The 23,274-nt window shown below is 45.8% G+C and overlaps 1 protein-coding gene across 1 annotated transcript; it reads left to right on the top strand.

Annotated features, from left to right (window-relative positions):
- Positions 1-1,289: 1,289 nt before the first annotated feature.
- LOC144141783 (retinol dehydrogenase 7-like) lies at positions 1,290-22,457 on the top strand. The gene is made up of 6 exons (XM_077673279.1): positions 1,290-1,549; positions 1,731-1,976; positions 3,175-3,381; positions 5,280-5,462; positions 16,450-16,582; positions 22,042-22,457. The coding sequence occupies exons 2-6, from the start codon at positions 1,772-1,774 to the stop codon at positions 22,370-22,372; spliced, it is 1,059 nt and encodes a 352-aa protein (XP_077529405.1). The 5' UTR covers positions 1,290-1,549; positions 1,731-1,771; the 3' UTR covers positions 22,373-22,457.
- The last annotated feature ends 817 nt before the right edge of the window (positions 22,458-23,274 follow it).

Raw genomic sequence — 23,274 nt, 5'->3', positions numbered from 1 at the left:
TGGTACAAGAAAACAGTAGCAATCATCGACAAAAAATTTAGTCCACCTTGCTGTATCCTTTGCCAGACACACGAGCCTTTTTTAACGCAACTAGCGCCGTTCAATTAGTCTTGTCTCAAGGCCACCTCATTTGCCGTGTAAAAACATGAGACGAAGCCTATAATTTGTATATTCTAATATACATCTCATTGCGACAAACAGAACTGCTGGATTTTGACCTCTTCGACGTACATGACTGATTGTGCCCAATATTTTTATAATTTAAAAATAACTCAAATATTGCTTTCTTACGATCGCAAAGTATGTCGTCTAAACCATATTGCAAAACATGTTTACCAACCGCGATATTTGTAATGCCCCAAGGGAGAACAAAAATTCTGTCAGACAAGAACTCCTGCAGTCCCTTGCTGCGTCACCGCTGGGGTGAACGCATTTTACTGTACGTTGCAGCGAGTTTGTTCAATGTCAAATTGCTACACATTCGAAATTTCCAAAAGCCAAACATTTTGAGTGCGCAAACAGCACACGAAATGTCAAGAGTTTCATCACATACCTCTCACATCAATGTTGCTTTTGAAGTTACTTCTGTAGCCACGTATTGGTTCCCTTGTTTTATAAGCAGGTTTTCGTGGCGCACACATGGATTGCACCCGGCATTGCGCTCTACAGGATGAGTAAAAAGAAAGAAAACTATTATTTTAACAATATGGCTGGAGAAGTTGCGCGAAATCTCTACACAAGTAAAACACTCATTTCGGGTTCGATATCTGTTGAGATAACACGAGCGTGTTTGTTTATTTGTTCACAGTTCAGAAAAAAACCTACTTCTTTGTGTGGGCACAGCCTGTTTTTCGAATTTTTATGTTTAATTATTCAGCAAAATTATGCACCCGGTCAGCTTTTCTAACTTCAGAGACAACTGCTTTTGAAATCATTCAATACAAATCCAGCAGACATCACGCGCCGTCCAAGTTGTAGAACACAATAAACCATAAATTGCCGCCTTTTTTTGAAAATATCATTTTTTGGGTCCGTTTGCTTATGAACAATGATCAAGTGCGGATCCTGTTCTGATCGCTTCTCGGCATTTTGGCTACCATCAAAGTGTAGGACCCCGTTTTGCTGCTGAAATACTCGGTACTCGTTTGTTTTATTTTACTCTAGGTGCCATTTTCAGGGTCTCCATGTGCTGAGTTTATTAACTACCTTTGCCGGTATTGCAGGTGTTGCCGCAGCCCAGGCGGAGTTCTTGTGCTCTATAAAACGACTATCTTGAAGCCGAGTAGAGTTTGAGTTGCTTTTCGCAGTGTGGCGTCTACGCATTGCCCGCATAGCTATTTCCCCACCGCTTCGTCGGCTCGAGCCACAGCTTCGAAATACATTCCTGACAAGTTTCCTTGATGCGGCTGGTGTCTGTGCATTCACTGGCCTTGCTAGTTTTGCGCCGGCAACGCCACCTTTACGTCATAAAAGTCATCCCCGCAAGGCTGACCGCACCACAGCAGTCGGGTGGGGTGGACCAGGCATCCAAGTTGGTTAATTTGTGCAGGTAGGTGCTGTTCTACTTGTTCTGCTGACTTATCATTGTGAATATCTTGAAAACACCAATGCTTGTTCGGATTCACTGTGCGTCGGTATTTGCTGTATTTACTGTGGTGGCGTAGTTTTTCTATTCTTCTAACGAAAAACAATTGACCACAATAGGATTGTTTTTTTGCTTTCTGTCATAGCAAGCCTACGCTGTGGGGAAGCTTTCGGTGATCTCCCAGCCATGCGGACATCGTGGACACTGTTTGGAATTTTTGTGCTTATTCTGTGGGTCCTGTGGAATCGTTTCCCTCTACTGAGCGATACTGGTGCCTTCGTGGGTTCCTTGGCAATCATCTTCTTTGTATCACATTGGCTGGCCAGGTTTGTGTGGAAGAAGCTGTTTGTGACGCGGATTTCAAGCGAAGGGAAATCTGTGCTGATCGTGGGTGAGTTTTTTCATAAATCACGGTTAACAAATTGTAAAATTTTTATGCCTTCGCTGCTGGTGTTTGAGGTGGGGAGTGGTTGGCAAGAGTTCACATTTATTATTGCTCGGGGGGTGCAGCAAACCAGAAAGTTTGGGACAGATACGATTCTAGAAAGCAGACTCAGGTGTTGGTTATTTTTTCGGGCACTTTCTTTGTTTCTTTGTAAAGCTTCAGCTTTTATGGCAGACACGACCTTTTGTTAATTTGCGGTAGATATTTTAGCTTAAGTGTAGTCAAAACAAGACTTCACAGTTTTCGTGTAGTAATATTATCGCCATCTCTCTCAGAATGCTTCTTTTCTATGATGTTTGACTCGTCCCTCATGTTTCAGTCGCCGTAAAATATTATAGTGTGTGATACATTAGGCCGTTACGCACCTAATGAGTGCTTCATTTTGAGTCATAGGCACAGAGAATTAAGATTTTATAAAGCCGTAATAACTAGTAATAGCTGCTAATCTACGCTATGTTTTAAGAAGCAAATAGCTATGTTAAAACGTATTATTAGCTATAAACTAATTATAAAGATATTGATGTTTAACCTCCTACCCAGCATGCGTGCACCAAACTGAACCCGTTTTTCAGATTCTGTTTTCTCCTTATGTTTTGCTTTGCAGTTTTAATTTTCACTGCATATAACGGACCAGAGAGGCGATTTCTCGCCGTTGCGTTTTTTGGCGTTAGGTTTTGTTGTATTATACTTATAGCGTATTTGTTTCAAATTTGCCGTGTTTTGTTTTGTTGCAACCTTTACTCGTACCCGCAAGTCTGTTCCATCATACTGGGGCCGCGATTGTTGTAGAATTAAACATTCAAAAAGAAATACATCGTAAATATAGAGAGAAGTTATACTGTCAGGGTTTTGCCCAATGCTGGGGCTTTCGTCACTGAATAGTTTTTTTGCGAGAATAATAATAGTCAAGGAGAGCCTTCACAGCGATGGAAAATAAATTGCCACTTTTTTACTTTCGCCATGATTGTTTCACCAGTATGAGAATTAAAGGTTCAACCCTTTTTATTACCTTCAGTGTTTCTAGTCTTGAAATTACTCCAATATTTCAGTATCTAAGTTTCCTTGTTTCGAACCATTAAGTGTCTTTTTACCGTCTCAAATATTTTGATTGAGCCGTTGAAGTCATTGCAAAATTTTGATGAAGGTTGCGACACCGGATTCGGACATGCTCTTGTCTACCCACTGCACCGCGATGGTTTCTTGGTTTTTGCTGGATGTCTCGACTCCCGGGGGCCCGGAGCTAATGAACTGCGGAAACTGGCCAATGTCCGAGTGCTGCAGTTGGACATTACCGACGAAGAGCAAGTTGAGGACGCCTTCAAAAAGATTGAGCAGCAGCTGGGCGCCACCGGTGTGCACATTTTCTTCAATTTCTACTCTGAATTGTGGTATTTTTGTGAATGATTAACCGAAGCGTTACACCTCTCTTGATGAGCCCTACTTTCAAAGCCACAGCAAGTGTAGCATTACGCCTATAGGTGTTATACACTGAAAAGCTAAGAGGGCGATTTGTTCGCTTGGAAACACTGGGAACCACCATGTCCCTGCCGCTGTGCCTGCACATGCTGATTGCGTGTGCCATGTGCTCCGCCTCAGCCCGATAACCTGTCGTGATATTGACAGATTTAATAATAACCGCACTAAATTATTTGGTATCGATGTCCTTGCCCGCAAGGAATTCGCCTCACCGGAGAGTGAAACCGCAGCTGTTACCGAAAGCGACACACCACGCAAGATATCGGCTCTGCATCCACGTGCGACCAAACACAAGTGCGCTCTAATGCGGGGTTGAGTACAAATATCACATGGTTTTGATGAAGTGCTTCACGCGTTAGCTAATTTAGATACGACGGTAGCGTAACAGCTAGTCCATGTGAGGCCGTCACCCGAGCCATGCCGTGCTCGCACCGCTTGCACTCCTTAGTCGGCACAAGCGCTGGCTAATTTCAAGCGCCCTTAAAATAAACCGCTTTAGCTTGGCTTCCGCACGGCGAAACTGGCGGTCACAATATTTCAGTTGAGGACGAAGATGCGGTCACTGACCAAGTCAAGATGAAAGCACAAAGGCGTTTTAGAACCCATAGGGGCTTCTTGAGCACACTAAGCAGGCAAGAAGGGTGATCAAGGAACCCGTGCGGGTCCAGAAACGCCTCCTTGCATTTACGATAGGAGGAGGGAGATGGGAGAGGAAGAATGTGCACGTTAGGCTGAGGAATGAGGAAAAGCATTTGCTTCGCAATGCCTGCCCAGTACTGAGTCCTTGGACGACATTTACAGCGAAGCAAATTGGCAATCGCCGCTTTTTAACAGCGGAGTGGTCTGATGTCGATCCTTTTGGTTCGTCTGCTAAAGGTCGTGGGTCACCCAAGAGTAGGAGCAGGTTCCCACATCCGCCGGGGGACTCACAGACACCGGTTCTCAAACCCGCCGATAGAGAACGCAATGGTCTCACAGGGGTGGCTTCCACTACCTCTCGCTTCAATTTAAAAAAATGAATTGAACGAATTCAAATGAATTCAATTAAAAACGAATTCACTTTAAAAAATGAAAATATTTCTTTTGCATTCAATTTGAATTCAGGGGCTTCTTTTTATATCATTTCATTTCATTTACTTCGGTTGGTTCATAGGGGCCCACCTGGGTGGTTTCGCACAACGTAAGCATTCTTTAACCTATTTGTTGCATGCGCCATCCGCATTTCGTGTGCCCTACATCGGTCAATTTGCTCGTCATCTCTTCATTATGACGAGTACGCTAGATGTTTTCCCTATGAAGTCACATAACCTATAGACTTGCAAAAACATCACGAACTACCGCAATGTAACTGCATATTTTAGCCCCGTTACTGTACCCTATCACAAGACTCCACTTTATAAACTCGAGAGTGGGAGCGCAGATTGCGACAGGGAGCTGCCTCGCCTGGAGAGACAAACAAGTGTGAGGACAAATCCCCGTCTCAAAAGTGCGTTTCTATGCATTACCTGTAAATCCCCATCATCACGCAGTGGCCACAGCCACTTCTTAATTTTGTAGATTATCATCATCATTCTGGTATTTGGTATTCTTCGGCCCCCATTAAAACGAAGAAAAGATTGCCATCGAATCTTCGCCTTTCAATATATAAAACTCAGTTACCAATCTAACTTCCTAACAAGAGATGTAAGCGAGCATACTGTTTCTTTTCACATGCCTTCGCATCATCCGCCTGGACTATGCTTAGACTCACCTATGTTTGCAAATTCTCTGCAGTTCTTTGGGCCGTCGTGGCAAATGCTGGAATTACGAAAAACGGGCTGTTGGAGTGGTTGACGATGAGCAGCATCAGGAAGGTCTTCGAAGTAAATGTTATCGGGACGCTGAGAGTTGTCAAGAAGTTCCTGCCCATGCTCAAAAACAGCAAGGGACGGATGATCGTCGTCACAAGCCCTTTTGGTATGACTTTCCTTCTTAAAAATGAACTTAATTGTCTGCGCTTAAGCTTGCTTATACCCTAGTTACACGGTGGAAGTAACCGCAGTTAAGTTTAACCGTGGTTCCAAATTTAACCGCGGTTATCCCAAACTGCAGTTTTGGCGGTTACACGCGAAATTCCAAGTGTGGTGACCGCGGTCACTTGGTTGTGAGCGTAACAAAAATAATCGCACTTTTAACTTCACGATAAAAAACAAAAGATAAGAAGTGTAGACAAAAGGAAATATCGTAAAAGCAGCCGCTTCAGACCCAAAAGCAACGCACTCCCGCGCGGCGAGGAGACGGGCTTCCCGAACAGCTCGCCACCGGCTTGGTTTGCTCAGGTCTGTTCGCTGTTGGGAACTTTAGGCTTAGCATCGCGGTGAATATTTGACCGCCGCTATCTCTACAACTGCGAATTACAATCCATAGCACAATTTTTCACCGCACTAACATCCACTTTCTCGCATGTGGAAGGTCTTTTCCGCGATCAGATTGATTTCGAATAGCGGCGATAAGCTGTTGATGCCGTGGTCTGGGCCGGTTAGACCTGCTTGCATTGTCGCGCGGGCAGGCGCACCGGCGTGTTTGCAGGCACGGCCGACGTGCGCGCCGATCATTTCGGAGTGCTGAAAACGCTTCATCATTGCCTGCTTTATCCATTTTTGTGACGGACGACGCGCGGAACTTACAAATTTAGCACGGTTGTTGTCGTAGTTGGTCGGGTGGATCGGAAAACGAGCCGCTGCTGACGGGAAGTCACGCTGACTGCGAGAGTGACGCAAAGAAGGCCAGCGCCGTTTGGGGGCAGATTTGGCGCGTTGTGGCGCCCGCTATTTGAGAACCGTCGTCTCCTCCGAACACCAGGTAATTTTTTAAATGCAGAGAATTTGTATAACTCACGATGTCACCCGTGCGTCGGCGTCCGCAGCAGCCAGCCTCCCCCTACACTATAAAAAGAGAAAGAAATAACAGTTACCGGCGCCTGGTTTCGATCCCACGACCCTGAGGGCGGAACGCAAGGTACATGGTGCTGTACCCACTGCACCACAAAGCCGACACAGAATCAAAGGCTACGAACGCGCCTTATATCCTTGACTCATTCAAACTACGTCGTCAGCGGCATGCGTTGGCGACTCAGCGGCGTGCTAGCGGCGTGATAGCTGCGTGGTGTACACGTGATAGCACCAACCCCCCAAACACTAAACGATAGCGCAATACACCCGCCCCTATGCGACGCATTTACTCGAGTCCCCCTCGCGGGGAGATGGGCCCATTTTTTCTTTCGGCTCCGCTGACGCGCCGCCGCTTGCGTCCGAACTGACTTGTGCGATTTTGAGCACTGCGGCTACGGGAACTGCGGTTAGCATTACCGAACTGAGGTAGCCAAGCTCAGTGTGCGCTAACCATGGTTAGCCAGGTAACCGCAGTTTCATCTGTCGTGTAACACTGCAAACTGCGGTTTTGTCTAACCGCGGTTTGCTTAACCGTGGTTAACTGTGCTCGTGGAGCTACGGTATTAGTCACAGCATACAGTCGACTCTCGGTAATTTTAAAGGGTGTAATTGGATTGTTTGGTTAATAAAAAGCGGTGTACCGGTCTCGGCAATTTTACATACAATTCAACAGAAGACATTGCTTAATGATGCGATCCTAAAATCGCTTATATCGGTAATTGGAAGGTATATTGAACAAAAAACATTCGGGTTACCCTCATTTTTTATTCTTTGTTGCGTATAGCGCCGTATGAGCGGTCTGTGTGGTGGACTCTGAGCTTCGATTTAGCTATAAGTCTATAAGTCTCAACTATCATGTCCAGCCGTATCGTACGTTAGACCTGAAAGAAACAAAAACCGGACAAGGGTTGCTGACTAGCTACGATGCTGTTCTTGTGCATGTTGTGCATATGTACTTTGGTTATTTAGAAAGGTTTTGCCGTTTTCGTGGGATTCTTATAAACGTAAGCCGACTGTACAATATTTGTTTAAAAAGCTCAGCAAACGTTCCTAATGGCTGGCAGCGTGCGAGAGGGTTTTTTTGTTTTGTGATTTATGTTCATGGAACTGCATTACGTTAAAAATGCGTTATAGTATGCTTCCTTTATTGTGCAAAGGATGTTAACAGATGCGGCTCAGAGTTTGCACGCGGTTTTGTGAACGTTTCCGAGTATCAATCACTGCCCTGTGTTGACCTTGCTACACACTAGTAACAAAAGTTGCATTGATATGCACCTTGGTAATAAAATAATAATTATTCGTGCTTTCTTTAAAACTTGCATGATGACGTGCGCTCAAATTTCTACAATGATAGTTTCGTAGTGCATAACAGTATTCCGTTGACTAACCAAGGTTCCAAATCAACTGTTGCTCGCTATAATAACACACGAGTGGTGTTAAAGTGACCATTAAAGCAACTCGCATCATTTTTATCCGAAAGATTCGTCAGGTGACAACGTGCTACATTTTTTTCGAGGGGAAGGGCTGAGGCCATCAATAAGAATTGGTGTCTAAAGGGACAGACAACCAATTTTTGTAAAGCAAATGTTCTGTATCACAAATAAACGGTCACTTGAAAAACCTTTGATCTAAAGGGTTTCCCATGTAGGGCACTAGAAAACTTTGAAGCTGACTGTTTTTCTCCACCTTCTACAAATGCTAGCAATCATGACAGTACGCCACGTGACAACTCGCTTTTATTTTACTTGACTTAAAAAGATGTATTGAAAGACTTGTCCACGTATACAGGAAGATTAAAGCTCGGTCTTTCCCATCCGTTTCTGTAGTTTTTGAATCACGCATTGAAACCGACGGATCTATTTGCATCTGTAAGCTGGTGTCACATTTTGTCACTAGAAGACGCCACTGTTCAGGCTACTCAAAGTTTAGTGTGATAATAAAGTTATTACCCCTTATTGCTTTAGAAATTTCTCGTGGTTCTACAGCATATAAAACGTTGACTTTCATATGAGCCGGGGGACATGCACTCTACAAATTCGTTCCTTAAAAGGGGCCGATTTTAAATCGTTCGTCTACGTAGCTATGATATATCCTGTATAGTGCCGTGGGGACGTACTTTAAGTAATAACCAAAAACGGGCAGCCGGTACCCTCACGCGGCTCCATAGTAAGACATCCGGAATTTTGGAACCCGTGATTAAACATAAAAATACATAGAATGGTGCTTTAGCCTGCAATCATAGGGCATGTGATGGCATAGCCATGAACCTTGTGCTTGCATTGTACAATGCAAGCGACTCGAAGTAGACAAATTGAGCTCCCTGGAACCGTCAGTCCCCCACGACAAATGACAGGCGATAATTGCCTGTAATTCTTCGAACTTATTCATCTTGCTATTGCAAGGATTACCAAACAGGGAGAAACACTCAGGCGATAATTGTCTCAGCGCCGCAAAAATAGATTGTTACGTTTGATTGCATTGTGGGGTTTAACGCACCGACGCACCGCTGACGATGAGGCGCGCCGTAGTGGAGGGCTCCGTAATATTTTTGACCACCTGGGGATCTTTAACGTGCGCCGAAATCTCGTACGTACACACGGGCGTTTTTGCTTTTCGCCTCCATCAGAAAAACTGCCGCTGCGGCCGGGAATCGAACCTGCGACCTCGTGCTCAGCAGCCCAACGCCTTAGCACATTATTACGTTTAATACCCTGCAGGCTGAAGCTGCAACGACACAAAAGAAGTTCAGCCTAGCAGCTATTTTCACAGCATCAGCCAATCGCACAGGTTAGACACATGGCATCAAAAATTAAGTGAAGCATCTGGCTGGCGAGTAGCCTGCTTTTCTGATGGTTTCCTCAACTCAGAATAATATAGTGCGTTTGCAATACATGGGTAAGGGTGAAAAAAAAAGTGTCGCAGTTTTCACGCAACCACAAAAGCGCGACAGAGGAGAGAAGTGGAGCATAGGTGAGCGACTCTGAAGCAATCAAGTTCCGCTCTAATGGGATGACGTCAGGCAGAATTGGCAGACGCCCTGCCGTCTCTGTAAATTCAGTTGGAAGCTTACGTCCAACGTGGGTGCAGCAGAGGCGCTGCAGTTGCCGCTGTCGGCTGGTTGTGCGGCTAAAGGGAGTAAGAAGAAATTTCGCTTGCATATTGTGAGTGTGTCTGGTGTGGCAAGTGCGGCGTACGGCTCGTTTTGAAGCGCAGGCATTTCGAATAGGGGGTAGCATGGAGGCTTCGGGTAGAATCTGTTACCGCGTTCATAGAAGCAATGTCGCTCCCTGTCCGACAATTTGCTTTATGTGTTAGAAAGCTCACAAGCGCTTTTTAGCGAAGCCTTAGTTGTTACGTCTTGCCATTATTTGTATACCCACAAAATACCTTTCGAAAAACAACCAGGAATCTTTTTTGGCCGTTGACACATTGGAGGACACGAGATGAGCGCAACTTTGATCGCAGCTAATGACTTCACAATTCACTGACGGGTGACTACGTAGATTTTATGTCTTAAATTGTCTGCATACGAGTGACCAATCGGTAATGTAATTGCCAGCAAGTATTTTAGCACATTTTGCCCGCCCAGACATGTTGACTCTTCTACTCGCTTTATTTTTGTTGGTCGCAGGTCCTCAAATGGGTCCACAAAGCAAAATGTTTGCAGGCGCATTTTGCGGAGGGTATTTTTTGCGCATGCGACAAACTGGAAGAATTAACATCCCAGGCTTCGCAAAAAAATACCGTTCGCGGCCTTTCTGAGACAAAAAATGGCAGCATCTCCACTGCGTGGATGTTGGCTGCGTGCCGAGTACGGGGACTCGAAATGACATCCAAGTTGTGCGCCGAGTGACATCCGATTTGCGCCCCGACGTTGATAGGATTTGAGCCGTGGGTTGCACCTTGATTGTTCTCTAAATGAAACAGCAACTCACGGCTCAAATCGAATTTCGCTTCATTTTCGCTTGATGGTGGTGTACGCACAGATGAACGCGGACGGACATTAGGAGTTCCTAAGGTACTCCGCACCGTCACTGGCGAGGGAGTAAGCCCTTTGACTCACGCGTGCTAACTAACTGTCGTAGCTCAATGCACAAGGCGATGTGCGTTCTGGAGTGCTGTGACGCAACTAACACTGGCTTAGCAATGCTTCAGCTCGACCTAGAGAAAGCTTTTGACTGCGTGTCTTATGAACTTTTGTTTTTCGTATTGGAATATGTTTTTGTCGGAGATGTCATACCGGAGGGCGTTGCTTTGCGATATCAAAATTGCACCACAGGCCTAATAGTGAACATGAACCTTGTGGTCCTATTTGTGTACAACTGGATGTCGCCTGTGCCAGGGTTGTTCGCTGAGCCAACAGCTATTTGGTATTTATATCGAGGTCTTGTGCCAGAGCATCATCCGAAAAGAGGCAATTAACGGTTACACATTGTAGGCAAGCGAAGTTAAGCTCTTGGCTTGCGCGGATAATGTGGCGGTTTTTTTCACCATCAAAGAGAGCAATTCGTTGGTGGTGCAGACGGTCAAGCGCTTCGGTAATGTCACAGGAAGTCCGGTTAATTGTAGAAAGTGTGCCGGCATTTGGCTTTGAGCTTGGTTATCGACACCAAGCACTTATGAAAAGGTGAGTTGGGCGACAACAGCAATGAAGTACCTGGATACTCCCCTTGAGCATTATCGAGATAGCGAGCCTTACTGCCGAAGACACGTAAACGATTTGAAGGAAAGGGCAGAGAAAGGGAATGGGGTGTGGCGGTCTGTATTCGGGAAAGCCACTGTATGCAATTTATTCCTCGTTTAAAAAATTTCGTTAGGGATGCAACATTGTTTTGCTCAAGGGTTAATGTACAGAAACTGCACAGGGTCTTTGCCGTTTTTGTGTGGTCGTCAACATGGGAAAAATGCAGTCGCACCAGTTTGTTCAGGCGGGACCGCGAGAGTGGCTTGGGGCTGGTACACTTGTAGGTAAGACAGCTAGTTAATCGCTTTCTGTTTTTACGAGATATTCGAGATCCTTTTCTGCGCACAGTTGTTCAAGTTCCGATGGCGCGTGCTTTACCCGCATTTGTCGTATCCTCAGGAAGCATGACGGGTGGCATCCACGGTTATTTGAAAGAGGTTGTTATGTCTTTGCAGTATCTAACTGCCCGTTTTTCGCTTAAACATTTGAGTTCGGTTGCACGTAGAAAACTGTACAAGGATGTCTACGATACTGCCTTTTCAATACCGTTCTACAGAGCTTTGTACTGTGGAGGCCCAGGACAAAGCGTTTTGCAACGTGTAAGACGAATGGAAGTTATTCCGGGAGTCAAGTTCTTTTCCTTTAAACCGTATGCGGGTACGCTCTCAGTGAAAACCGTCACACAAGAAAGAGGACTGTTTGTACCATGGGGAGTCAACTGCTCTATTTTCAAGCAATCGGAGAATATCGAGCACGTTTTTCTAGAACGTTGGGCGTCCGTTTTCTTGTGGGATATCCTTCAGAGGACTACCCACAAGGATTTTCAACTGCTACCCACGGCATCCGGCTTTTTAGTGTGGACAACGAAGAGGGGGTTCCCTACAATTTGGGCGTGTTGTTGGGACTCCACCGAATTTGGCTTTCGCCATTTCCCTGGCTTCAAGCGGACGTGGACGCGAAGCCGACAAGTCAGAATTTTATAGAGAGTATCCCGGAATTCGTGAAAAGGCAAAAGTCAACTGAGTGCCTTCTAGAGTGGCTGTCAAGGGCGGAACCCGAGATGGCACTGAAGTAATTTTAAACAATGCCAGCATAAGTCAGGCTGGGAGCCGAACGTGTGATTTTGTACATCTTTTGTCGGCGCATTGTTATGTAATGTCGAACACCCACAATAAAAAGAAAAAAAAAAGGTCATAGCCTAATGGGTGAGACGTCCTACACTAAATCTCTCTGGTCTATTAGACACAGGCTCGAATCCTGCCGGTGCCTGTGGGATTTTTTGCGATTTTAAATGCTGTGTGCACGGACGCGGACGGACATTGTGAGGTCCTAAGGTACTCCGCACCTAAAAAAAACGTAGTACACTGAGCGTCGACGGCATTGCGTTGGCGAACGGGGTAGCAAATGTAAACTGAAGTCTCCATGCTGCACCTACATTGAAGTGCCCGCGCTACAAAACAGGCTGTGTGCCGCACTTGCCGCACTCATAGAGTTTTTTATTATATACTCTAAAGAGCAATCTGGTGCTACCATCTCTGCGGCTCGCATCAACGCCATCTGTGCCGTCATGGGGTGCCAGTATACCCTGCGCTCGCTTTAGTTTAATCATTTTCTTGGATTGATATGTTTGAATGACCAAAATTTGGAATAGAACGTCACAAAGACGTCAAGATGAGTAATAATTGTAAAATAAAACATGCTAATTTAGAGCTAAAAAACTAAAAAATAACGCGTACTTTTTTTACTGATAGTCTGCCAAGACGATTATGGCTACTATTCCGCAGACCAAGCAACTATTTTTTGGTGCATATTTTTGCAATTTTGCAATTTTGCAATTTTACAATTTTGCAAATTTGCAAATTAGCAAATCTGGTGCAAATTTAGGTGCAAGTAAATGTTTGGTGCAAATCCTTAACGACTCCTATTTTGCAAGCATTTCAAAAATTAAATTGTTTCAAGCGGCCAGACCGGCTTTTTCCGCACACCTATGAAAACGAGAACTTCTCCTTCGAGGTGTTGTCGTTGGTGTTTTCGTAACAGACGGTCTGCTACAACTTTCGCAGCGGCAGATTACGAGCTCAGGCAAGATGTCCGGGCGCTATTAGCATGTGCACTGCAAACTGCAAAAAGTAACCGCCAAGCTCACTCTCCTTACCACAAACTAACGCGTCTTCGTTGTGAGCTTGTACTTATGCAAATATGTACTGATCGTTAGTCGGCGGCACTAGTCCTCCCACTTGCTTTTAATAAAGCACAGCCGTGTTAGCGTGAACTTAACAAATTTTGAGTTTCTAAGCGAAGTGAGGGAAGCGAAGCGAGTTTCGGCCATTTCGGGCCAAGCGGCTACACTGTAGACAAAGAACTATATAGTAAAGAAAGCAAACCCAAGACTACGAAGACAAAGCGGAAGTACTGCTCACTCTCTTTAGCCACGCAACCAGCCCACAGCTGCAAGCGCAGCGGGCCTGCTCGGCCGCGATCTAGTTGCGGCTACAGTCTGCGTGTACTAAAAAATTTCGTGAAGCCTGTGCGTTAAGGTCCGACCATTTGCTACGCTCTTAGCCAATAGGGGAAACAGGAGAGTTTTATTGCTCGTTTGGGGGACCAACTCCGTTGCCACAACCGTTAGTCCCTTTCAGGGGTATGGCAACGCAGTTGGTCCCCCAAACTAGCAATACGAGGTTTCGGCGCACGTTAAAGATCCCCAGATGGTCAAAATTAATCCGGAGCCCTCCACTACGGCGCGCCTCATCGCCTGCGTTGCGTCGGCGCGTTAAACCCCACAATCAATCAATCAACCCCTCCGGGGTAAGTGCGTGGGGATTAACGGTTGCACCCCCAACCGTTCGTCCTTAATGAACGAACAGTTGCTCCGATCCGTTACCCCAACGGAGATAAGCTAGGATCGGCGAAAAAAAGGGCAGTGGCTTAGCTCGGCTATGCCAGGATATACGAAGCGTGAGCTAAGGTTCCGCTGGTTATTATTAGGCTCCCTAATTTTCTAAGATTAGGTGATTATCATGCTTACTGCTGCTAAAACGATTTACTATTCAATCCACTCCAGTGCAGTCAAGTCCAGTCACGGCGGCAGCGGCTCCGGCGTGCCAGCTGTGCGCCGTCAGACGTCACGGCTCCTCGCGTATGCGCAGCACGGCTCTCCAGGAGCCACGTGAAACTCCTCAACTTCGGGCAGTGCAGCTCACGCTACAAAAGAAACCCGCTGGCGGGGAATCGAACCACTGCCCCCAGCAACAAAAATCCGACGCGCCACCGACTAGACCACGAGACCAGATGGAGAATCGGGCAAAAAATTCTAGTCGAGTGCAAAACGTTTGGTACTCTGAACTTCCAGTCGTTGAGTTTATTGCTGGCATCGGAATTCGTAGCAGTGCAACTGCTTCCAATTTATGCACTGCTAACTCTAGACATTATTGCTGAGCTTCGACTGCAATTAGTTGCCCACAAGCATTGTTTGTCCTCGTAAAAGGAAAGAAAACAAACCGCCCTCGTTGCGACAGGAGGCTGAGTGTTCTAACGACACATCCGCTTCGGTGAAAACTAACAAGCTCCTAATGTTCGCAACTTACCCCAAATTTTCTTGTTCTATATGTGCGATCTCGTGGTTGCGCGAGAGAAATAATGGGAGGACAGGGTTGATGCTCCTGCGTAGAAGAAACAAATTGCGGCGCTGCTGCCTTCTGCAGCTAGCGTTGGTGGATGAGACTGGAAAATTCAGCCGGGCCTTACGGCTGTTGAGGCATTGCCATTGCTTTTGTACGAAATGCATTTATGTCCTGCTAACGAAAGCTAACAGCAAAGCGTTTACCTGTAGTGCGCGCCTAAGATTTGCCGTTGTTGCCGTTGTTGACGTTTGTCGGACGGTATAAACATATGTGAACTTACTACACTTAGTGAGTAAGGTTAGCGATTTTTTACTAACACCTGCCTCACTGTGTCATGTGCGCGGAGTCTTTTGTTTGCCTGTACTATCGCTCGCGATACCTAGGTGTGTGACAGTTTGTATTAAAGTGAACAAGGGGTGTTTGGCTACCGCACATCGACACTTCGGGCCACGAGCCGCCTCTTCACTTAAAAATGGCGCGTTTTTGTTATTTTATTTTTGTTGTTTTGAAACTAAAATTTGTTTCTATGGCACTGTATAAAAGATTTTGTGTTGACAGCTATGTTTGGTCGCCAATTATGAAGCTGAACAGACATATGCGGCAGATCGCGTGCATAGCGGGGCAGTAACTGCTCGGATTTTCGTCCACCCGTTACTCGCTAGACCTGCGGGTGCGAACATCTACTCGACGAATTATGCAAACGGCACGCACGCTCCCACTCCTCTTGAGGAGCTATGGTCGCTCGCGAGGACTAACGGCTGTAGTTTCTCCGTATAGGTGCGAAGCACCTTAGGACCTCCCAATGTCCATCCATTGGCGTCCGTGCGCACATCAGTATAAACCGAATATGTGCACGTCAAACCACCTAAAAGTTTGAAAACTCGGCAGAAAAGCAATAAGGTTAACCAGAACAAAATAACAGGCTCACAAAAGGTTAGAGAGAGAGAGGGAGAGAGAGAGAGAGGGAGAGAGAGACGCACAGCACCGGGTAAATCGAAACATCTGTGAACGAAAGGTTAACAAAAGGTTAACAAGAACAAAAGCAAAGGTTCACAAAAGGTTAGAAAGAGACATAGAGTATCACAAAACGTTAGAGAGAGAGAGCAAGAGAGAGACAGAGGAAGAGAGGGAGAGAGAAAGAGAGAGAGGTTGAGCAGTATCGCGTGTCTCCTCGACAGCAGTGCTGCGCATGCGTGAGGAGAATACGATTTAATTGCATTGAATTGCATTGTATTTGAATTGGGATTTGGATTGAATTGAATCGGATTGAAATAGTTTGGAATAAATTGATTTGTATTGGATTGAATTGGAATTGTATGTACTGTACACACACGTTGTCACTCATGTACACGCGCGAGTGCGCGATGTCACGGGTAATTTAAGGTAAGAACAATCCCCAGTGCTTCGCCACTTTTCTTGATTCACTTCTTGGGTATGCGGGATTTTTTTCGTCCTTTTTACCCAAGAGTGTATGTGGTTATCTGGAATGGCCCGTGCGTCCCTGAATAACAAGCTTCATAGAACCGCTACTCGCTTCTTAAACGTGGGGAATATGCTTTGGGGCGTAACATGTGATTGTACTCTGGGCCGCAACAACAACGGCTAAGCTACCGAGCCGCGGTTAGCGAAATCGGCAATAGTGTTCGTGGTGTAGCCACCCGCAAAAGTTGTGCTTACTGTTTTATTCATCCGCATATAAATTTCAGGACACATTACGGTGCCGCTCGGAGTGCCCTACTGCATGTCGAAACACGCTCTGGTGTCTATGGTGGACGGACTTCGGAGGGAATGCCAAGGAAAGGGAGTGGATGTTGTTTCCATCGAACCTTCTGGCTACAAGTGAGCGCTCAGCAATTTCCTTCTATCTTTACTTGTATGTTTTTTATACGACCGAATTGCCCAATACTGAATCATTTACCGAAGACTTCTTATTTCATATTTTGTGCTTGGCGGATGCGACTCTTGGAAATGATACGCAACCTCGGTGAGATTTCTCTGAGGAACAGATCGTCGCAAAATTGTGCCACATGTAGGGCGTGTTGCTAGTTTTCTTTGCTCAAGATTACCTCATTGACGCAGCTTCGAGATATCAACTTGGCGTCTTTGCAATCGCTAGGCGATACAGAAAGAAAACAAAACAAAAACAACAAAGAAAAAAGGAAATAAAACATGTTTTACACAGAATAACCGACGATTCATCCACCCTTTCTCCTTGGTTTGCCTTGACTATCTTTACTCTTATCCACTATATCTCCCTTTATACACAGACACACACAGACGCACATACTATGCAGGTATGTATGTATGTATGTATGTATGTATGTATGTATGTATGTATGTATGTATGTATGTATGTATGTATGTATGTATGTATGTATGTATGTATGTATGTATGTATGTATGTATGTCCGAATAGTCCGAGTGGCGCTAGCTACCACCCCCAAGTGCAGGAACCAAAATATAGCTTCACATAAATTCCCGAGAAAGTGGTGGGGAAACAGCCCCGCCGGTAGCGTAGTGGTCATCGCATCAGACCGGTATTCTGGAGGTCGTGGGTTCGGATCCCACTCCGGCGGGCATTTTTTCACCACTTTCTTGCTGTCTCAAAAAATTTTTCATCTGTTTCTATCACCTACCGCATTCTTCCCTTTCCTTTCCGAGATTTTCTTGACTGCCAACGCTTATTTCTGTATATATGTATGAATGTATGTATGTATGTATGTATGTATGTATTATGTATGTATGTATGTATGTATCTGTGTACGTATGTATGTATGTATGTATGCACGTATGTATATACGCATGTATGTATGTATGTATGTATGTATGTATGTATGTATGTATGTATGTATGTATGTATGTATGTATGTATGTATGTATGTATGTAAAAGTGAGACATATCGGATAACAGTATTAGAGGTGTGCACGGGCTCGGGCTTACCCGAAAGCCCGGGCCCGGTCCGGCCCGGGGGCCAGGCTTGGGCCACCCGACTTACTTTCCACCCGGGCCCGGGCCGGACTCGGGCCGAAATGTAAATGCTTCGGATGGGCCGGGCCGTTTTGACGGCCCGGGCTAGCCCGGCACAGTGAAGCATTACTAAGGTTTTTTATATCACAGAAACTACATGTTGCTGACGCGATAAAAGCACGGATCAGGACTTGTTATGCTTAATTTGGGTTGTTTTGCACGTTTAATGTTGGTTTTGCCTGTTATCATTTCCCTTACGCTGCATTTTACCGCCTTCAGGTAGATTTCGCTTCCAAACATGCCTCAATCAGGCGCGGGCCCCTACGGTATTTGGGTTGGAAACACGAAGACGGGCCGGCCCGGGCCTTCTTCGTCGGGTCGGGCCGGACCTACTGCGATAAGCACCGGGTCCGGGCTGGGCTCAGGCCCAAATTTTTGGCCCGTGCACAGCTCTAAGCAGTATTTCATACAAACATACATACATCACCCTCACACCCATACATACAAACGTACATACATACATACCTACATACATACATGCATACATACGTGCATACATACATACGTGCACACATGCACACATACATACATACATACATACATACATACATACATACATACATACATACATACATACAGAAAAAGGGTAGGTAGTCAAGAAAGCCAAGGAAAGAAAAAACGCTTCCCGTGGTGCCAGTCGAACCTGGGTCCTTGGCGTTATGAAACTGTGGTCGATTCGATTGAACTATTCTCGCATTCCGAGCGCAAGCTATTTACTTTGGGTTCGTAGCGTGGCCGTTGGCTTTGGACTTAGCCGCGGGTTGTAGCGCGTGCTAACGAAGGCGACTTAGGGAGAGATGTGTTAGGGAGAGTTCTGAGATAGGTGGCGAGGCAGTGAAAGTGGCAAGTGAATGCCTAAACTTATGCCAAGTTGTGACCCCGGATACCAACCATGAGACAGCCATAATTCGAAGGATAGGAATGGGGTGAAATGCATTCGTCAGGCATTCTCAGATAATGAATGGCAGCCTGCCCTTGCCCCTGAAGAAGAGAGTGTATGATAGCTGCTTCTTACCGGTACTCAATTACGGGGCAGAAACTTGAAGGCTCACTAAGAGGGTCCAAATTAAAGTGAGCATGACTCAGCGCGCAATGGAGCGGAAGATGATAAGTGTAACATTAAGGGACAAGAAGAGAGCGGAGTGGGTCAGGGAACAAACGCGTGCTAAGGACATATTATTAGAAATTAAGAAGGAGGAATGGACGTGGGCAGGGTATCTAGCGCGAAGGCAAGGCAACCGTTGGTCATTAAGGGTAACAGAGTGGATCCCTAGAGACGGGAAGCGGGGCTGGGGCAGCAGAAAAATAGGTGGGCAGAGGAGGTCGCAGTTAGCACAGGACCGGGATAATTAGAGAATAATGGGAGAGGCCTTTGCCTTACAATGGGCGTAGATAGGCTGGTGATGATGGTGAAAGCCTGCGGCTGAATCTCTCGTGGGCCTCCCAGTCATGGAGAACGTTCAGTGACAAACTCGGCAAAAATGGGATGTGCAACAGCCGGATCTTCGACGAACGGACAGAAGTCACCAGTTCTGCGGTTTCTCCAGCTTTGTACCACTAGTGCAGGATGCCCCAATTTTTTGCAAAATGGGTGTGGTCAGCCCCTGCAGTGCAGGCTTGTCGTTGTCAGAAAATCGGAAACGATGGCGCACACGACATAAACATATTACTTTGTTGTGGAATTGTACTGCCAAAGTAGGCTTGATTTGAATGCTTCTCCGGTCTTCAAGGGAAGTACGCTGGCGAAAATATTACTCTTTACGGGCGTAAAATGCACGAATAATTTTTATAAAACTGAAAATAAAACCTATGCGCCTTTTTTATGCTTTTATGTGAACACGTAAGCTTGTCACTCAGTTGAGAATGCATACTGGCTTGCTTTATAAACAAGTTGTTATGTACTGAATATTTGGCGTCATTATGAAACTTTATGTAGTGTTATAAATTTCGAAATTTTCGTCCTGGTCCTTTACACCTGTACCACACCAAAAACATTGCGAAGCGTCTCTGCTCCTTGTGTTACTCATTATTTTATGTGATATTTCATTGAAATTACTTGTATCTGCTACACGATACATATATATATATATATATATATATATATATATAACACAGAAATAAGGGTTGGCAGTCGAGAAAACCTCGGAAAGCAAAGGGGAGGATGTGGTAGATCATTGAAACAGATTAAGAATTTGGAAAGAAAGAAACGAGCCCCTCATTTCCTATTCTGATTCGCTACATGCATAGCGAGGGCCTCTGTTCTGGCAGTCTTGTTGCCAAAGGGAGCTTAAGAGGGTTCAAAGCTGGTCGACCACTCTGGACATGTCGTAGACACTCGAGTCACGACCCGGGGGTTAAAAAGAAGGTCCCCTTCACCCCGATTAGTCCGAATGGCGCTGGCTACCACCCCCAAGCACAGGAAACAAACATACCTAACATAAATACCCCAGAAAGTGAATGGGAAAATCGCCCCGCTGGTAGCGTAGTGGTTATCGCACCAGACCGGTATTCTGGAGGTCGTGGGTTCGGATCCCACCTGGCGGGCATTTTTTCTTCACTTTCTTTCTTTCTTTCCAAATTCTTAATCTGTTTCAATGATCTACCACATCCTCCCCTTTGCTTTCCGAGGTTTTCTCGACTGCCAACCCTTATTTCTGTGTTATTTTCAACGAGCCCCTTATTTCCTATTCTGATTCGCTACATGCATAGCGAGGGCCTCTGTTCTGGCAGTCTTGTTGCCAAAGGGAGCTTAAGAGGGTTCAAAGCTGGTCGACCACTCTGGACATGTCGTAGACACTCGAGTCACGACCCGGGGGTTAAAAAGAAGGTCCCCTTCACCCCGATTAGTCCGAATGGCGCTGGCTACCACCCCCAAGCACAGGAAACAAACATACCTAACATAAATACCCCAGAAAGTGAATGGGAAAATCGCCCCGCCTGTAGCGTAGTGGTTATCGCACCAGACCGGTATTCTGGAGGTCGTGGGTTCGGATCCCACCTGGCGGGCATTTTTTCTTCACTTTCTTTCTTTCTTTCCAAATTCTTAATCTGTTTCAATGATCTACCACATCCTCCCCTTTGCTTTCCGAGGTTTTCTCGACTGCCAACCCTTATTTCTGTGTTATTTTCAACGAGCCCCTCATTTCCTATTCTGATTCGCTACATGCATAGCGAGGGCCTCTGTTCTGGCAGTCTTGTTGCCAAAGGGAGCTTAAGAGGGTTCAAAGCTGGTCGACCACTCTGGACATGTCGTAGACACTCGAGTCACGACCCGGGGGTTAAAAAGAAGGTCCCCTTCACCCCGATTAGTCCGAATGGCGCTGGCTACCACCCCCAAGCACAGGAAACAAACATACCTAACATAAATACCCCAGAAAGTGAATGGGAAAATCGCCCCGCCGGTAGCGTAGTGGTTATCGCACCAGACCGGTATTCTGGAGGTCGTGGGTTCGGATCCCACCTGGCGGGCATTTTTTCTTCACTTTCTTTCTTTCTTTCCAAATTCTTAATCTGTTTCAATGATCTACCACATCCTCCCCTTTGCTTTCCGAGGTTTTCTCGACTGCCAACCCTTATTTCTGTGTTATTTTCAACGAGCCCCTCATTTCCTATTCTGATTCGCTACATGCATAGCGAGGGCCTCTGTTCTGGCAGTCTTGTTGCCAAAGGGAGCTTAAGAGGGTTCAAAGCTGGTCGACCACTCTGGACATGTCGTAGACACTCGAGTCACGACCCGGGGGTTAAAAAGAAGGTCCCCTTCACCCCGATTAGTCCGAATGGCGCTGGCTACCACCCCCAAGCACAGGAAACAAACATACCTAACATAAATACCCCAGAAAGTGAATGGGAAAATCGCCCCGCCGGTAGCGTAGTGGTTATCGCACCAGACCGGTATTCTGGAGGTCGTGGGTTCGGATCCCACCTGGCGGGCATTTTTTCTTCACTTTCTTTCTTTCTTTCCAAATTCTTAATCTGTTTCAATGATCTACCACATCCTCCCCTTTGCTTTCCGAGGTTTTCTCGACTGCCAACCCTTATTTCTGTGTTATTTTCAACCAGCCCCTCATTTCCTATTCTGATTCGCTACATATATATATATATATATATATATATATATATATATATATATAAGGTTATAATATTTAAGTAACCATACTTGTGTACGCTACAGCAGTTCTTGGGGTTCTAATCACGCTTGATGTCGCTGTAAGTAGCCTTTTACTAATCGTCAAGGCTTATCTTTTTCTTTGCCTGCCTTGCACTTTCACAGAACAGCGATCACGTCGAAGCATGGACTCTATGACGCCGCAAAAGGAGAATTGCAGAAACAGATCCCGGAGGTCATTTCCGATTACAGTGAAGACGAAATAAAGCGATGGGTTCACACCGCCGAAGTTCTACATGACGCAGTATGCAGAAGCGACCTGGACGAAGTGGTCAACCCGATGGTGCAAGCAATTACGGAAACTCACCCAAAAACTACCTATACTTCTCCTTTCAGGCTTGGAAGTCTGCTGTTCTATCTACCAAGAGTTCTGCCTACTGAGTTTGTGGATATCATAGTGGCCGGAAGTTCGAAGCTGGCGTCTTTCCTACCATAAACATGTCAAACCGTGGAGAAAAAAAATTAGCTGGCATGAAAACAAAATACTACGCTCCTGAAATAAAAGGCTAGATGAAAATATGCTTTGAGATCGCAAACTGTCCAGTTAGACGCAGACGCTGCAGTTTTTAGAGTTTGGATTAAAAAGATTAGAATTGGGCTAGTTGGTATCGGTTATTATTAAGTACGTGTACCGGAACAAACGAACAAGCACCGAAAGTGGTCACGAGCACAGGCGCTTGTGCCGGTCGCCCCTTTCTCTGCTTGTGCGTTCGTAGCGCTACACCAAGCTGTGGTTTAAAAAGGTCTCCGTGTTAAGACATCTGCGGTGCAATCTACACAAGCAGGCTTTACGACCTCGCCATTGCTTCCAAGGACAATACTTTTAAGATGGGTTACGTATGTTTATGCTCGCCTAAGCACCCTTTGAATCTAACAGACGATGAGTAGCGCAACTGCACTTCTTAATGCATGAAATCTATCTTTTAAGGAGGAATGACTGTGATGTGGTAAGGTCGCAGACGCCTCGGCAAATGGGAAGTGGGAATTATGCATGAAGAGCGAAACTCGAATAAATCCTCTGCCTGAGCAGCGAATGAGGCTGCGTAACGGTCTTAGCTTTGAAAAACCTGCTGCTCCGAGGACGGTATCTGAGTCTTCCAGTTTTTGCAATTTATATCTCTGAACGCCAAGCTTTCAGCCACTTACTGTGTTCCGCACGCAAAACGCACTGCAGGAAAGCCAACTTTCTCGGACGATGATGATGATTGTAGGTGACGAAAAGAAAAATTCAAGCGCTCCTAGTGGTTAGGATCGAACGTGGAGTTGTGGTGTTGTGAAGCCGACGTCTATCCCATTGTGCCATTCCGACACTGTCGAAGCAGCTTGTAATTGGAGATG

This window comes from Haemaphysalis longicornis, unplaced genomic scaffold (genome assembly GCF_048455015.1).
Source record: "Haemaphysalis longicornis isolate Haplotype H1 unplaced genomic scaffold, Haemaphysalis longicornis Haplotype H1 scaffold_6, whole genome shotgun sequence".
Taxonomy (NCBI): Eukaryota; Metazoa; Arthropoda; class Arachnida; order Ixodida; family Ixodidae; genus Haemaphysalis; species Haemaphysalis longicornis.
This window is presented reverse-complemented; position numbering and strand designations above follow the sequence as displayed.